This window comes from Ambystoma mexicanum, chromosome 8 (assembly GCF_040938575.1).
Source record: "Ambystoma mexicanum isolate Mex_15411 chromosome 8, UKY_AmexF1_1, whole genome shotgun sequence".
In the NCBI taxonomy this organism is placed as follows: Eukaryota; Metazoa; Chordata; class Amphibia; order Caudata; family Ambystomatidae; genus Ambystoma; species Ambystoma mexicanum.
In genome coordinates, this window is record NC_090929.1 from 479,607,972 (window position 1) to 479,625,079 (window position 17,108).

The 17,108-nt window shown below is 43.4% G+C and overlaps 1 protein-coding gene across 2 annotated transcripts in view; it reads right to left on the reverse strand.

The window, feature by feature from the left end:
- The window catches only part of MXRA8 (matrix remodeling associated 8), a 144,125-nt gene that overhangs the window by 29,189 nt on the left and 97,828 nt on the right, over positions 1–17,108 (reverse strand). For both annotated transcript variants that reach the window (XM_069610113.1, XM_069610112.1), the window contains 2 exons: positions 7,751–7,909; positions 6,222–6,252 (listed from right to left, as the gene is read on the reverse strand). In XM_069610113.1, coding sequence (XP_069466214.1) covers positions 6,222–6,252; positions 7,751–7,909 — 190 coding nt within the window. The remainder of the gene's footprint in view (positions 1–6,221; positions 6,253–7,750; positions 7,910–17,108) is intronic.

The window sequence follows — 17,108 nt, forward strand, 5'->3', positions numbered from 1 at the left end:
CCTGAGAATTCCATTACCTCGGGAATGCTCAAAGAGTGGTCATCATTTATGCGAATCCTGAATCTTTGGCACAAACATTCTCAGGGAGCGGATTTCTTATGCTTTGAGGACTTCCAAGTATGGGTGCCCTAGATATTTTCAGAGCCCTTCAGCTTTATTTATGTATAAGCATTCTGAGATTGTTAGAGTAACTAAGTATGGGAAATTCCAAAACTTGTGTCAGATGCTAAGAGCTCCTGCTCACAGCCTTTACATTTCCAATGGCCAACAGTTTACTAGATATGGCAGAGCCTTTGATGTACAGCTGATTAAAGGTGACCCACACAGGGCTCCACATAAGTGGTGAACCTGTTTTACCCATTACAATCAGGCCATTACTATCAGCAAAGATAAATAGTGAGTAGTGGGTATGCTTTTGTTGGGTCGTTTATGCAACATGCACTGTTCTGGTGAAGGGCTCAGATCACTGGCATTAGTAGCACCTTCCACAAAGAGGGCACTTGCCATACTGTTCCCTGGTGTGAAAACTGCCTACATGATTCAATGCTTCATTTCCTTTGCAGGAATGGCTATCTACAGTAATAGGTGAAAAGCATGTCACTCTGACTTCCCATAAAGCAAGTTAAAATACTTTACCTCAAATTCTTAAGTAAAGTCCTGGGGCCACATAGTGTCATTTTAATTTCTTTACAGACTGGAGGAGTCTTTTAATATATTGTATGTGGTGATGATTCCATTTTAAGCATGGATGCCTGAATTAGTGCATGATGCTTTGTTCCCTTTATGGTATGGCCATTGGTCATTCCAGCCTACACTCAGTCTTTAAGGGAGCTATGTTCATCCGCCATTTTGTCTCAATTCATCTGAAGTATTACAGCCGACACTGGAAACCTCAGGTACTTCTTCAAGTTTTATTTAATTAATAGTGTAAACCCGGCGCCCAGTCCTGCACTCACTCACGCTCCTTTCGTACCTCACGCCAACCACCGTTCTCTAGAATCCCCACTCGCCTTCAATCATAAACATTCCACACAAGCATACACAGGACCGGGTGCCTGAACGAACGTAACAATACAGCATCCAAATATAGGCATAAGCAAATACAACATCATCCCCTCCCTTTTAGCACACAAAACTGTAGAATGAAACCATTAAAAGAAAAGAAACAACACAATAGTTAAAACAACCAAAAGAGAATTTTGAGTCTAAAACTCAATTGTCCATGACATAGTCTTTAGACCAATTGGGTAATCTTCTGAGTCTTGAACTTCGAAGAACTCTACTGCTACTTCTGGTCTCAGGGCTTGCCTCTCAGCGTACATTCAACTCTCCCATTGAATTTCCTTGTTCCCCATTCATGATACCATTAGTTGAGTTAACATCATCTTCAAACAACCCACAAGCTCTTGATTTGAACCTTTTCTTCCTCCGACTTACCACTCTCGCACTACCACTCCATCTCCACTTACTAAGTTTGTCCAAATTCCAAACAGATACTCCTCGAACCCTAACTGCTCTTTTAAAAACTTCAATGACCTCAACCGGGGCACTATACTTCGACTCACCCTTCCTCACCACGTGCCCTAATTTGATTCTAACTAAATCACCAGGTGAGATTCTTAACCCACATCGTTCTACCTGCACATCCTCCTTATCACAATTTTTCCTTTTCCTACAATTTACCCACACAGGGTTAAGCAAAGTGTTAGGTACTCTACCTCTCATAATTTCAAATGGCGATTTACGCGTATCCCTTCTGACAGATACCCTCATACTCCACAACTTTTATTGAAGTGCCTCGTCAACAGACATGTTGTTCCTCAAAGCTAATTCTATTGTTTCTACAATCACCCTATTGCATCTCTCCACTAACCCATTGGTTTGTGGATGATATAGTGCTGAAAATCTCCACTCAACACCAGAACGTTTGGCAAACTCTTTCACCTCTTTGCTTCTGAACTGTACCCCATTGTCACTGACAATCACTTTGGGATATCCCTCCCTTCTAAAAATGTGTATCAAAAACCTTATCACTTCACCAGAGTAAATTGTATTTACAGATTTGATTTCTAACCAACCCGAATAGTAATCTACTAAGACCAACAAAAGTTTCTTGTCATGTGCCAAATTCCCATAAGGACCCACAACATCTATACCTACCCTGTCCCATGAAAAATCCATTTTAGAGATGTTAATAGGTTCTAATTTGTAACATTTGCAACTTTTGTCACTATTCTGGCATGGCCAACAATTTCTGACATATCTTTCCACCATCAAGTCCATGCCAGGCCACCAATATTTCGTCCTCACATTGTTCTTGGTTACCAGTAATACCTGGATGTCCTTGGTGAGCTTTTTCAATTAACTCCTTTTACAACTCCTGCGGAGGAATCAATTTATCTCCTCTTACCAAAAACTAATTCTCAATAGATAATTCATCCCTAATCTCCCAGAATTTCATACACTCATCATCAACTAACTTTTTCTCCGGCCAACCTGATTCAGTATATTTCATAACTTTTTGTAACGTCTCGACCTTATCAGGTTCACTTAACCATGCTTCCTTTGATGTCACTTCAAAAATAGTTGCTACAACCTCATATTCTTCCTCACCGCCCAATTTGTCACCTGCCAAAGGCAACATTGATAAATAATCAGCTATTAGATTTCTTTTGCCTGGAACATATTTTACACTAAAGTGATATTCTTGCAACTTTAGGCTTAACCTGGCCAACCTGGGAGAAGCCTTACACATTCCACGCACAATAAGCACTTCTAGCAAAGGTTTTTGGTCTGTCTGTATGGTAAATCTGCTTCCCCCTAAATACTTTCTGAAATAATTGACTGCCCATACACAAGCCAACAATTCTTTTTCTATAACGGAATATCTACCTTCCGTATCAGAGATTGCTCTGGAAGCATAGTTTATGACTTTTTCCTTTCCATCATCAGTTATCTGCGACAACACCGCCCCTAGACCACTACAACTGGCATCCACAGTGACCTTAGTCCATCTACCAAAAACAAACCCTCCCAATTCCACATCTCCACAAATCGAATTTTTTATGCATTTTGTTGCTACACTGCATTCATCACTCCATTCAAACTTTGCGTCTTTTTTCATCAGCTTTCTCAAAGGTTCCGTCACGCTAGCAAAATTTCTTACACATTTATCATAATACTTGCATAGCCAAAGGAATGACCTGAGCTCATACTTATTAGTAGGATTAGGAGACTCTTTAATCGCTTTCAAAGCCTCCAACTTAGGCTTGTACCTTCAATCTTGTTAGCACTTCATCCAACCTCTTGTCATGTTCTTCAGTGCCATTCCCAAACATAATAATGTCATCTTGATATACCATTGTTCCAGCTAAACCCTTAAGAACCTGAGTCATTACTCTTTGAAAAACTGCTGCTGCGGATGCCAACCCAAAAGGCATCTGCTTGTACCTATAGAGGCCATAAGGTGTGATGAACGCTGTTATGTCCCTGCAGACCTCCGTGAGTGATATCTGGTGATATGCACTAGATACATCCAAGGTGGAAAAGGTGTCTGCATCCCCAATGCAATTCAACATCTCTGTTATTATTGGCAAAGGAAAAATGTCTGTGATGATGTTTTTGTTAACATCTCTCAAATCCACGCAGATTCTCGGTTTCCCATTCTTATTTATAGCCACGACAATAGGACTCACCCATTGTGATGACTCAATCTTTTCAAATACTCCTTCTGATTCTAGTTTAACCAACTCTTGTTCAACTTTCTCAACAATGGCGAACGGTATAGGTCTGGCTTTCGTGTGCACTACTGGTACTGCTCCCTGTTTGAGACGTATTCTATGGGCACAATTTTTCAATAAACCCAACTTCAATTGCAAACCATCTCCAGGATTTGACACTGTTGTCTTTGTTTGTTCTATGTTGCTGTTTACAATCAGAATGTTTTCTTCTTCACACAGATCCAGCCTTATTCTTAGACCTGCTTGGTCTCTCCATCCTATTATGTTTACACCTTTTTCAGCAACATATACTTTCACCTGAGCACGTTTGTCGTTGAATTGGATTATACTTGAGAACCAACCAACAATGTGTATTTTCGACCCCTCGAACCCACCAGGATCCTTTATGTCTGATGCTTTTAATTTGCTTCTGAGGCCTTCGTGACTAATCTCTGCCAAGTCTTCTTGGTGATAATTGTCCACGGTGAACAACTGTCAACCTTTACCTTTAACCTCCAATTGTCCAAAATAATTTCACAGCTTGGACATTTAAATTCTGTGCCGGTGGTTCATGTATCACAAATATCCTCTCTTCATATGACTCCTCTTTTTCCTCTTGTATAGCTGAAATTCTCTTTTTGTGCCTGCATGTAACTGCAAAATGTCCTTTAATTCCGCCATTTCCACATTTTTGCCCAATTGCAGGACAATTCCTGGAATAAGCAAAGTGGCCTATTCTTCCACAATTGAAACATCTGTCGCTGTCTCTTCCTTGCGTGTTCTGGGACCTGAATTCAGGTTTGGTCCCAGACTTCCCTCTAGACAAACTTCCTCTGATTTCTGATACCTTGTATTTATTGCCTCTGTTCATGGTGACTTCAGCTCGATCTTTGTTTCTCACAACATTAATCAGTCCTTGTTCTTCCACTTCTTGCGTATTTTTGCTGCTACTCTGTAACATGCATTGAGTGGGTTCTTGCTTCTTATTTTTCATCTCTTTAGAACACAATTGACTGTGTTCTATTCTTTTCGCAATGGCAATGGTTTCTGGTAGAGACGGGTTCTCTACCATCCATAACCTGTCTTGAATGAGCGTGTCCTTCGTATGAATTATAATTTGATCCCTTATAAGTTCATCAAGGGTGATCCCATTCCCAAAGTGACACATACGGGCCGACAACCTCAGAGCCGAAACATAATCTTCAATGCTTTCCTGTTCCTTCTGGGTTCTCGTGTAAAAATTGTATCTATTTATTGCCACATTAGTCTCTGGGGCATAATATTTATCCAATTGTCTGATTGCCTTATCATGCTCAACAACATCACCAGCCTCATCAACTGGTAATTCTGGAAGTTCTCTATACTTCCTTTGTCCCTCCAACCCTAGAGCATGGAGCAATAAAAGTTTCTTCTTCCGGGGGTGAGTCCTTCTTGTTCCACAGTTTGAATATAATTCAACAAAAACTCCTTCCATTCGGACCAAACCACTGTAGGTTGTCCAGGAGTCAGAAGAAAACTGGCTGGCGGCTGAATGCTAATTCCTTGCATGTTCGAAATCGTACACAAATCCTGAACAGATCGTCCTTGGAATGCTTACTTGAGATTATACTGAAACTTCGCTATATGCAAGACTTGCATATAGTATCACAAAGTCAGACTTCACCAACCCTAGTATGACCCAAAAACAGAAACTTCACTTCCTTGCGAAAGATGTTCTTATATATTATTTCCTGCTGCACCAAAACAAACAAAAAAAGTTTTTTTTTCAAGTACTGTGACGACGATGCAGCATGCCTCGCAACATCCTCCCCTGACTTTCTCGTTTAATCCAAAATGGAGGTGCGTCACATGACGCGCGTCACGTTTTATGTGGTGCATTACTCTAACATGAGATGATGGGCAAGCTCCGTCCCCTTCGTACGCGTGTGCGCGACCAAAACAAATGTCGTTTAAAAGAAAATTTCCCTTCCGGAACCTTTGATCCTTTCTTTTCCTGTTGCGGACTTAAAATCAACCATCTGCACAAGCAAATAACTTTGTTTGCTCGCAGCTCCAGCTCTCGCTTCTTTCGCAATGCGTAGGTGCCGGTGCCGGGTGGACCCTCCTCATCGCCAATTGAAGTATTACAGCCGACACTGGAAACCTCAGATACTTCTTCAAGTTTTATTTAAGTAATAGTGTAAACCCGGCGCCCATTCCTGCACTCACTCCCACTCCTTTCGTACCTCACGCCAACCACCGTTCTCTAGAATCCCCACTCGCCTTCAATCATAAACATTCCACACAATCATACGCAGGACCGGGTGCCTGAACGAACGTAACAATACAGCATCCAAATGTAGGCATAAGTAAATACAACATCATCCCTTAATTTAAATGGTAACCCAAATGTAAAACCTTCCTGGTAATATAACAAGATGACTCCATGGCCGTCCATGTGCCCGCCTGCTTAAACTGCAGACCTCAGGGTTATGTTAGAAAGAGGCACGCATTGTTACTTACTCGTCTGCTTTCTTCACGTTATAGTCAAAGCCTAGATGGGAAACAGAAAGATTCCAGTTAGTTAAGAAATTCCCTCTAATGACAGTCCTCCCTCGTCATTCCCCATTATCTTCTTCCTCCTTTAGTGTTCTTCCTCTGGGAATATTAACATCCAGGACACATGCATCATATAAAGGTGACCAGGTGAGTCCATGTTCGTCCCTAGCAGACCATTTCTTATTTCCTCACTTTTCTTTTTGGGGACAGTCTCGCCTGGATGTTAGAGTCCAATGAGTTCTCCTGTGAACCAAGATTACAACTGCTAGATTGCAATAGCTTAATACATGACAATCCAAAACTGGAAATATGACGTCTGGTGAAATTAATCCATATGGCCAGCCAACTATACCCTATATGATAAAGCACCTGAGACTACTTCTACTAGTCAATGTCGATTGGCCTGTAATTCCCTCCACCCCAGTGACTCTCGATCCAATTTCAAGATCTTGCCAGTGTCCCTAGGTCTTCTTCTTGACCTCCGGACCCTCATGCGTTTCTATGCAGTGAGCCAGGAGCTATTGCCAGTGAACTCTGGACACCATAGTACTAGCTGACCTATAACCCAGGAGCCTTATTCAATGACCTCTACTGAACAGAATTAGCTTCACATTATTGCACAAGCACTATTATTCAATGTCCACTGGGCATGAAAGTATTAGTTAGACAGTGGCCATAGGACTTTAGTCTTTGAATAACATTAGATTGAGATAAGGAGTTATAAAGCCGGGATAGATAACATATATATGAATAGAGAGAGAGAGAGAGAGAGAGAGAGAGAGAGAGAGAGAGAGAGAAAGAGAGAGAGAGAGAAATGGGGTAGAGAGAGAGAGAGAGAGAGAGAAAGAGAGCGAGAGAAAGAGACAGAGAGAGAGAGAGAGAGAGAGAGAGAGAGAGAGAGAGAGAGAGAGAGAGAGAGAGAATGAAATAGACTGACGGACAGATAGATAGACAGCTACTTGGATGGAAATGAGAAAAAGAAAGGAGAGCAGGGAAGAGGGGAGCAGACGAAAGGAGAAAACTGCAGAACAGAGGAGAAGAGACAAGAGTATAACAAAAAGAGGAGACAAGAGGAGAGGCGAGACGAGGTGAGGAGAATCAAGGAGAGAAGGAATAGAAAGGAGAGAAGAGAAAATGCAGGGATGGAAATAGCAGGAGGAGAGGAAAAAAGAGAGAGAAGAGGGCAAGCAAGGCGAAGACGGGAAGATGGAACCAGATGATGTGTTATTTCTTCTGAGGAGCTGAAGTAACTTCTGTTTTGAAGAGCAAAGGTGATTTCACTACCAGGCATGGGATAAGTTCTCCTCTAGTCATGAAAGATAACGCTTGGACTAGCCTTTGGGGAAAACGAGACAGCTGAGGGATACAAGCAAACCCTCACACTGCTCGATGCAGAAGGCAACTGGAGGAAGATGCGCCTTAGCCATTGCATCGAACCCCCCCCCCCCGCTTACAATGCTCCCCGAGACCAGGGCATGCCTCAGAGTCCTCACCTCGCCTGTGCCGCTTCCTTGTGATGAGGACCACGATGGTCAGCAGGAGGATGAAGAGCAGAAGCGTGGCCAGAATGTAGCCCAGCTGCTGGAAGAAGTGGATCCGGTGTTCTGGGATGATCACATTGATGACTTTATGCTCTCTGCCCACACTCGAATCTGCAGAAACACAAGCACACATAGATAGATCATTTCATAACCTGAGCCAACCTGTGGAGGATGCAGTATATTCAAGATCTGACAGCATGTTCTGTCCTCACCACAATTTCTCTTCCAACCTATATGCACTGCAAAATGTGCATGCTGACATGACACGGAAGCCCTGTGTCTGGAGAGGATGCCAGCTGCATATAAGGAGCCTTCCATGCAAAGTGCATTCACACACACATACAGGCTGATTCTGATGATCCCAGTGGAATATCTGATAGGAGCGCAAACGATAGCACATCTACACCACCGCGCTGCCCATAGCGACTGTGAACCCACTCCAAACACAGTAGACCCAGGCCGAACAGTCACTGCATGCATGCGCTAAAAAACATGGCCACCAGGTGTCTTTCACGCTTTGCGTGTGATCTTCATGCATGGCAGCGCTGTTACAGTGGTCTGCAATGGCTGCCGCCTTATCAAACATGGCGGCTGTCATTGCTCTGTTGTTTTGAACAGATTACACGTGTTATGTCCTAGTGGGGGAATATTGTGCGCAGTCCCTTGGAGATATAAAGCCACCATGCAGGGATCAGAATGATGATACCCGTGGTCACATGACGAGTTTCTGAACAATTCCAGGACACTGTACAGAAACTCTGATGCAGTGTTCCCGAAGACACGGTTCCTGTATACGGAAACACTTCTTCCACTGCCAACATGGGAAATATTTTGGTGCAGAGGACTAGTGTAGGAAGACATTGTACGGATGTGTCCATCTGCCTCAATCCGAATGGAACTAATTGGTAGTATTTAGATAGAACCACCAAATAAGCATTCATTTGTGTCTGAAAATTCCATTGCCTGCCTGGAAAGGAACACACGTTTCATAGATAAACTGAAGACATGTGGGCTCATTCTGATAGTAAATCCGCCGGAATATCGCCCTATGGAATTACCATTACCGACACATGGTCCTGTGGAAATTACCACCAGATTACATGTGGCAGAATTAATCCACATTTTTTGAGAGTCCATTGGATTCAATGGGGCATTTTTGGTGGCATCACTGCTGGTGGAATTACCATCACATTAATTCTGCCGATTTTGCCAATTTTCAGCAGAAAGTGGAAAGATTTACCTCCAGCATGATACTGAAGGTAAATGCCCCACTCCAGGGCCATACTCGTAGCATGGCAAAATGGCAAATACTCGTAATGAGCCCCATAAACTTTATATATATATATATATATATATATATATATATATATATATATATATATATATATATATTTACAGCCTGATTCATGGAATAATTTGCGTGAAAATTTCAGATTTGCGCGTCTTTCTGCCTGAAAATCCCCATACTTCAAACAGGGATTTTTGGACAGAAAGGCGCCCAAATCTGCGTTTTTAACGCAAATAATTCCATGAATCAATGTCATGTCTCCCAGCACACATCTAATGTGTACAGCCGGAACACCAGTTAGTCCTCACCTACCTGATGCAGCGGACACCACCCACCAGGGCCCCTGTGATTCCCGTGCCCCTACACATGAGCGGCGGCGATGTCTCGCCAGACAGGGGAGGTTCATGGCTGGCTATCCGGGAGTTTTCCGACCCTCCTTGCGCTGGCAGCTGCCATGGAGACTTTTGCATGGCTGGCGCTGCCGCCCGTGCGCGTGGGGAACCTTGCGTCACGTGACGAGGCGTCTACAACAGCCTCCGTCAACATCGCGAGTCATGTGACGCAGATCCGCACGTTCCCCCATGACCCGCGTCATGTGACTGCATCGCGCAGTTAAAAGGGTCGGGAAAACACAGAAGCGATGCTTCACAGCTGCTTTCTTCAAGGACTGTTTGGCGTTTTGGATTCTCTTGGATTCTTCAGGTACTACGACCACGGAACGTTCCTCGGATTGCTTTTGTCTTTGTCCCTGTAACTTCCTCGCATTGGTTACCTTCTGGAATATCAACCTTTGAACTTTGTTATTGCTACTGGCTCCCGACCTCGGATCTGTTTAACTGGACTGCCCAAGGATCATCCTGTGTAGTGAACATTTGAACTCTAGGCTACTATTGGTTCTCGACCTCGGATCTGTTAACTGGACTGCTCAAGGATCAACCTGTGTACTGAACATTTGGTTCAGGTGTCTTCCATTACCCAGAGTGTTGCTGGAATCCCGCCACACTGTTTATGCTGTTGGTCCCCTTCTGACTATCCTTTTCCATTAAGGCTCTTGTTCTCATCACACTTCGGTAAGCCTTGCTACGAATTCTCTATCCCACTGCATTACTGTCCATTTGCACTGTTTGACTAATCATTCATTGCCTTACAGTGGTCAGGGGGTCCTTCCGGCGTTCCTGGTTCCATATTGACTGCCCTCTACACCTGTGGCCTCAAAGATTGCGCGGGTAGTGGTTTTTTGCTTTTCTACCCGTGTGCTACTTGGAGACGGAGGTATCATTAATCTGCACGACCATCAAGTACAGAACAATCAGGCAGTTCTTTTCTTTATATTTGTATTGCCCTTTACAGTAACCATTAATAACTTTGTGGCTCAAATCTTTTTTAATATCTGGGGATAGGGAAGGGATAAAAATAGGGGGCGAAGCAGAGAAAAGCTGCAGCGTATGTGGGGAGAACAGGACCATCATACTCGCCCAGGGTATACAGTTGTAGGAAAATGCAGGGACTGTGAAGGGATGTGTTTGACCTAGTAGTAAACACACTTGCAACGCCAATTAATAGAGAAGCCAGGGGTGACTGGTGGATGTCCTCAGGAATGTAAGACCTGAAGGTAAGCCGGAGGAGGCGGTGGGTCTTGTAATGGTAGCAGGCCCGAGAGTGACACTAGGGCACTCGGAAGGCAGCAAAAGAACAGAAAGTCAGAGGCTGCACACGCCCCATCAGGCGGCAATAGAGGTGGACACACCGTAGTGGGTTACTCCTCTGGTCACAAGTTAGCTCCACTCCTCCAGACCAGAAGACTAGAAGTAAAGGGGCAGATATAAGAAACCCTCTTTTTTTGGCTTTGGCGGCGGGAGGTTTCCAAATGAGGGGGAGTCGCACCAAAGCATGGTTGAGTTACTGGGTGATCTTAGCTGAGGAGGAATGATGCCATGACTGACAGACACAAGGATTACCCACTGGCTGCAGAGGCCGGGCCCGTGCAATCTACGCTCTCACCCATAAGGACAGTTGGAATCCTCAACGACATCACTACATAGAGGGTAGGAGAGTGAACAGAAGGTTCTCGGTAGGAACCGCCACCAGAGGTGGGGCTTAAACTGCAAGGACATATGCCCGGAAGTGACACAAAGTCACTCGGAAGAAACTGGGACCAGAAGTGATGTACATCCCTGGATGGAAGAATGCCTGGGAACGGCAGAAGGCCATCCAGAAGTAATGTGTAAGGGCCTCGTTGACTGGGAACCAGTGAATTGCTGTGAGAACCTGCAAGTTATCAGTGAAATGAAGGTGGCATGTTTTTAACTCCAACAAGACTGCTGTTGTTATTTGTTTCCCATCAGGCAGGTCCTTAGTTGGGGCAAGCCTCACTAACAGCTCCTTGAACTCTTTCCCGGACAAAGATCGAATTGAACAAGCGTACATTTGAGATCATTAACACAACATGGCATGAAATGGTTGACGGTTTAGGTGCAGCTACAGCCTCTTCCAATTAGAGCCTCCATTAGAAGTGATGATCATGGCAGGTAAAATAGGGACAGTGTTGAACAGGCAGATTGGATAGCATTGGGAAACCCTCAGAGAGGCAATTGAGAGGAGCTCCATTAGCACCAGGAATAGGAACTAGGCTATGGTGGTCAACAGTTAGGGCTTTAAGTGGGCCCGGACCCTTCTAGGTTACATTCTGCTTTGACACCTGGTCCTCATTTTGCCAAGGATCACAGGCAAATTCCTCCTGCTTTCCCAACATCTCAGAAGAGGAGGGTCTAGTCTCTGTGTTAAATGTGAAAACCTAGTGGGGCCCAGACCACTGCATTACACCTTTCTGTCCTAAGCGAAGACATTTTCAGTTCATGAGCTGTGTCCTGCATGTTAGAATGCTGCCCATTGCACACAGTTTACTGTGTACAGAACTTTAACCCTCTGAGCTACCTTACCCAGGTGGGAAGTTATGACTGCAGGATAGAAGCATAGCTTTACAGCAGGCACTTTAACATTCGTGCAAGGATTGGACCCTTCATTTACCTTCTTTAATTTAATTTTATTACACTTTATTAATTGATTTCACTCACTTTCCTGCTAGGCATATTTTGTAAAACGTTCTTGCGTCTGTTTGGCCAATCTTTGGTTACATAAGCCACCCCTTGCTTGAAGGTTGCTTACTCTTCTTAGGCCCTGCCTAAAATGTTGCTTTGTGACTGTGAGCCCCAATTAGTCCCTTGATTTTCTCACTCCACATAAAGCACTGGCCGGAGTCCCCAGACTGACAGATTGACTGCAGGGGACACAAGGAGGGGCATGATACGATATGATAGGCTAGGTTATTTATAACACGCTTAATACCCAGAGGTTTCTAAGCGCGGACCCAGGGATCGAACCTGTGTTGCTCCGTGTCGTCTTGCTTCCAAGGCGAGCACGCATGGTCGCTACGGGAGGGGCAGGCTGTGGTAGGATACAAATGTAGCTAAGTGTAAACGCTGCATTGGGAAAATGTTGGAGGTGCTTTTTGTGAAACGATTTGCAGGAATGAATATAGCTATTTTTTTTACTATAATTCCTCTTATTATGTCTGCCAATGTAGGGAGATGAAGCGTATGCTGTGTACTTTTGCCAAAAGAGTGCGTATAGAAAACTATTATAAACCTATACACAAAAAAGCACCTTAAAAAACCTCCGCGCTCTATGAGACACCATGATGGAAAGTAGGACTTCTGGTTCTCAGGGGGCAGGACTTCCTGTTGTAACAGGGTAGTGCAGGTTTACACAGAATGAGCCTGAAACAAAGCGAAGGGCAATCTTTGAGATTCATACCTGTCAAGCATGTACACCCTTTGTACTCTGCCCTTGGCTGGGCGAGTACAGGGGTGAGGGGATTGTGGCATAGGAGGTGGGGCAAAGGCCAGGTCTCATTCTCTCTTTCTGGGCAATCTTCATAGGTCAAAAGAGATTTTATGGGACTGTTCTTTCTATGGGGGTGAAGGGGCAGTCAGGGCAGACATTCCGCACAGGCAGTAAAACACATCACAGACATGTTGTTCCATTATGTCACAGGTCTAATGTAAAACTCTCTGAGCGAATGCGGGATGGTTTATGCTTTTCTCGAAATAAATGAAACACAATCTTGTTTGTTCTGTAAACAGCATCTAATAGCATTATAAAATACATTCTTTTTTTAAATAATTGTCCTCTTCCATCTATATGATTTGTAAAAACGAATATTAGAAAACGTTGATTTAGAAGCTGCTATTTAAAGGTTTAATGTATTCCTTACATGACATTTTAACCAATACATTCACTCTCTCACACGCTAAACAATTCATATTCCATTATTTTGTAATATATATTGTATGTATTGTTATTTTATGAGTTAACAGCTATGAACGCAGCCATTTTGTAGCATCCCAAGTGCAAAGTGAATGGGAAGCTGAGATCTGATCTTGACGACCTTGGAACTTTTGGATCAGGTAAGTGCATGGGTCGAGGAGTCGCTCATCTCGCGCAACCCGCTACCATGCACTCAAACGCAGTCGTGGGGGAAACGAGCAAAGTGCAAGAAAGCGCAAGCACAGATAGTTTGCCATGGAGCAACAGATAATAGCATTCAACAATCAACATAAGGAGACCCCAGGGCAAGTGTGGTAAGGGGCCAGTAGGCGCGGCCCAGTATAATCCAAGGAGACTTTGAGAAACCAGGACCACCCCAGAGGGAGATACCGGGGTCTGTTAGTCAACGCTTTTTTTCTTCTTAAAGGATATTTCTACTTTGTGCTGGTGCTTTGCTGTGACATCTGTTTGAACCATAACAGGTCTTTTTGCACAGGAGTTATGCACTGTAATTCAAAGCACACATCATAATTAAGCATGCTGCCAAACCACCATTCTGTACACATATGTCAAAACTGTCATTAAAACATGTTCATTTATTCTGCCCAATGCATGGCCAAAGGGATGTCAAAGCAGCAAAACATCTGTGTCCCCTTGAGCCAGCAGGACACACTAGGATATATTGCCGCTTTCATCCTGTGCTGGGAAACACATTAGCAGGGCAAACAGTATCGTTTTATGTCATAATACCCTGGCTCTAAATGTAGTGGCACTAAGTATCTCGGTTCTAACATTGCTTGTCCTTTAATCATTGGCACGCGGCATCTCGTCCCTTTACTCGGAAGACCCCATTCTTACCCACCCCTCTCTTTGTCACCCCTCTGTGCTCCCTTATCCACCACAACATCTCACCTTGAACCCCCGGACCCCAGTGCTTTAAGAGGGATAAGAAATCGAGGGGGGCTCTAATGCGTTCTGATGTAATATTGGGGGGGGCTAAAAACGGTCTCGCACAGCCTCAAATCACAAGTAGCTAATAAAGCTTTAAAAGAGGAGTGGCCTGTGTAAAGGAGTGACCCAACAGAGCCAGTCGAGTTTGCACATGTGCAATGACAGGGCAAACATTCTGGTTTAAAAGATGTATTTAAATATGGTTAAGGTATGTGAAAATGTTGCCCAAAATAAATATATTCTAATATTGATATAGAACATCAAATCAAAACAGATCAGTACGCCATGCAATTCCACAGTTCTTCTGAAAGAAATCCATTATTTGTACATACTAATTAAAGGCATTCTAACAATAATACTTTAATACAATGTGTGGCAAAAATCAAACAATGTATTCTCTTATCATTTCCCTTTCCTGTTTGAAAATGACCTAATTTCACATTGCTTTAACTGATGTTGTGATTGTAAACATGGCTGGAGGTGATATTTACTAGCAAAGAGCAGCATTTCCACTCATATTTTTAAAGAAATTTGGTGAGTTCGGAGAGCCCTGCCTCAAGGGCAATATTTGGAAACTGATCGGGCTGAGCCTGGGCTAGCCCTGGGCCACTTAAGGCCCTGCTGGCTCCCCATCTAAAAACAAGAAGCCAAGCATTTGAGGCATTAAGCAACTTCTTTTAGTTGATACTTTTTTAATTTCAATTTCAAGATGTCTCTAGTAGGTGCTGCAATTGTGGGACTAGAGTCATAATAATTTTAGGTTGGAGTTTGCATCTAAAATGCTTGTTTTTTCCAAGCATGCAACAGAATTGTGACATATTAATATACATTTAAATGTAACCTTCTCAGTGGTCCTGCAAAAATATAAAAGAGATCTTAGCAGGCGCAGAGAGACTTCAGCCATGAAAACAACCTATGTTCCCGTGAGCACTGCAAACACTGAGGACACCCACACCTTCATCTTCCTCAGTGCATTTAGACAGACTAAGAGAATCTAGAAGATATGCAAGTAATCAACTTTCTTTCACTGTTTCGGTGACCACCTTCCTAATCCTCCCCTAATCATCTGGAAGTGGCGACCTCATAGCGATTTCACAGTTAGACATCCTCCTCTTAGCAGTGCACATTGACTTCTCAATTGTTCGACTTAAAGACAGGACGTAGCCCCTTGAAATGAAAAGGTTTGCCTCTGATGCTGGGTCGGAGGCAACTGTTGCATTCGGGTGTGGGGCGTATATGTATGAGGAGAGTATTTAAACCTCTGCCTGTTTTCTCTCTGCAACAAACACACAAAATATGTTTGCTTGCTCTGGCTTCTTCTGGAAACCCTTCGAAGGAAGTGGAATTTGCAAATAATTTGAATGAATGAACTAAAATGCACTTTTTGATCTTGCTCCAAAAATGGCTATTCTGGGGGTCAGTATTGATGCAAACGAATGTGAGCTTTCACAGGTTTTAATGTAATTCTGCATGGGTTTTAAAAATGGGTTGCAAAGGATTTACTTGCCTTGCTACTGCCCACTTTCCTATGTATCCTGGTGTTGACAGGTTTTGCCTCTGACTTATATTAATACATTTGAAAAAAAATTGAGAACCCTAATTTTGTTATTCCTTTTTTAAAAATCAGTACATTATGACTTCCTAGTTGGGGGTGTCAGACCCCATAAACACAGAGTCCTGTCTGTTGCACTGCCACCTCTTTCCTTCCTTGTGATATATTTCTTTGTCCTTCCGAATTTTGATTTTGTGACTGAATGCTATTTCCCATTTTTAAGAGATGATCACCATTTTTTTGTTTTTGTAGTTGTATAATTAGCTATACATTCCACCTCTTCAATTTTTGCATGCATTGATGATTTTGTTATACAAGCACATTATGAAACGCTGTAAAATGTAATGCCATATTTTGTCATGGCTTGTTATGTCATATTTGCAATGTCACGTCACTTTGTACAGGGTCGACAAGGGCTGTGAAGCAGCAAAGCAGCAGGAAAGAAACATGTAACCCTCCAAACACACACGCAAATAATTAAATTATACAACCTAGCGGCACTCAGTCCAGTAAAAGGGCCACTTCGCCCAACGTGGACTGGGAAAAGCAGACGCTACAACATTTCTGAACCTAAGAGTACCCTCCTGCCCTCTATGTACAGGAATATTGTTCTCATGGTAACTGCAGCCAGGCTGTGAAGGTTAGTCAAGGCTGGGTTATACACATTAACTCCCAGAAGAGCCCAGCCTCAGGCAAGGAAGAGTACAACCTCCAACACCACCGTTACCATCCCCATATTTCCCGACATCAAGGGATTCCAAGTAGCCTGGTACTGGGTCCTCCTCCCAGAGGATCTACAACTCAAAATCCGCCCTTATTTAGAAATGCCCAGTTCCTCCCAGCTTTTCTGTCTAGGGTTAATACCCTCAACGGTCATGAACAGCTGGGTTCTTTAGACAGACATTCTGGGAGTGCGCGTTCTCCTGCTCCCTTAGTAATTGCTTGGATACACAGAGGTCGTGCAGGAAGGCCTCACGGTTTGTCATCTTGTAAAGTTTTGCAGTGGTTTTCTTCTAATGTAGATAATCGTTCTTTTGCAGTTTTGTGGAAGGGTTCTTTTGCATACTCGTATCCTTTTTTTAGGGTGTTCCTCTGGATTCTGACAAGGATCCTCTTTAATTTACTTCATATACTTCATCTTCGGCTTCTTTTATTTCAGGACGCAAATTTCAGGCTCACTTTTTGTACGTGGA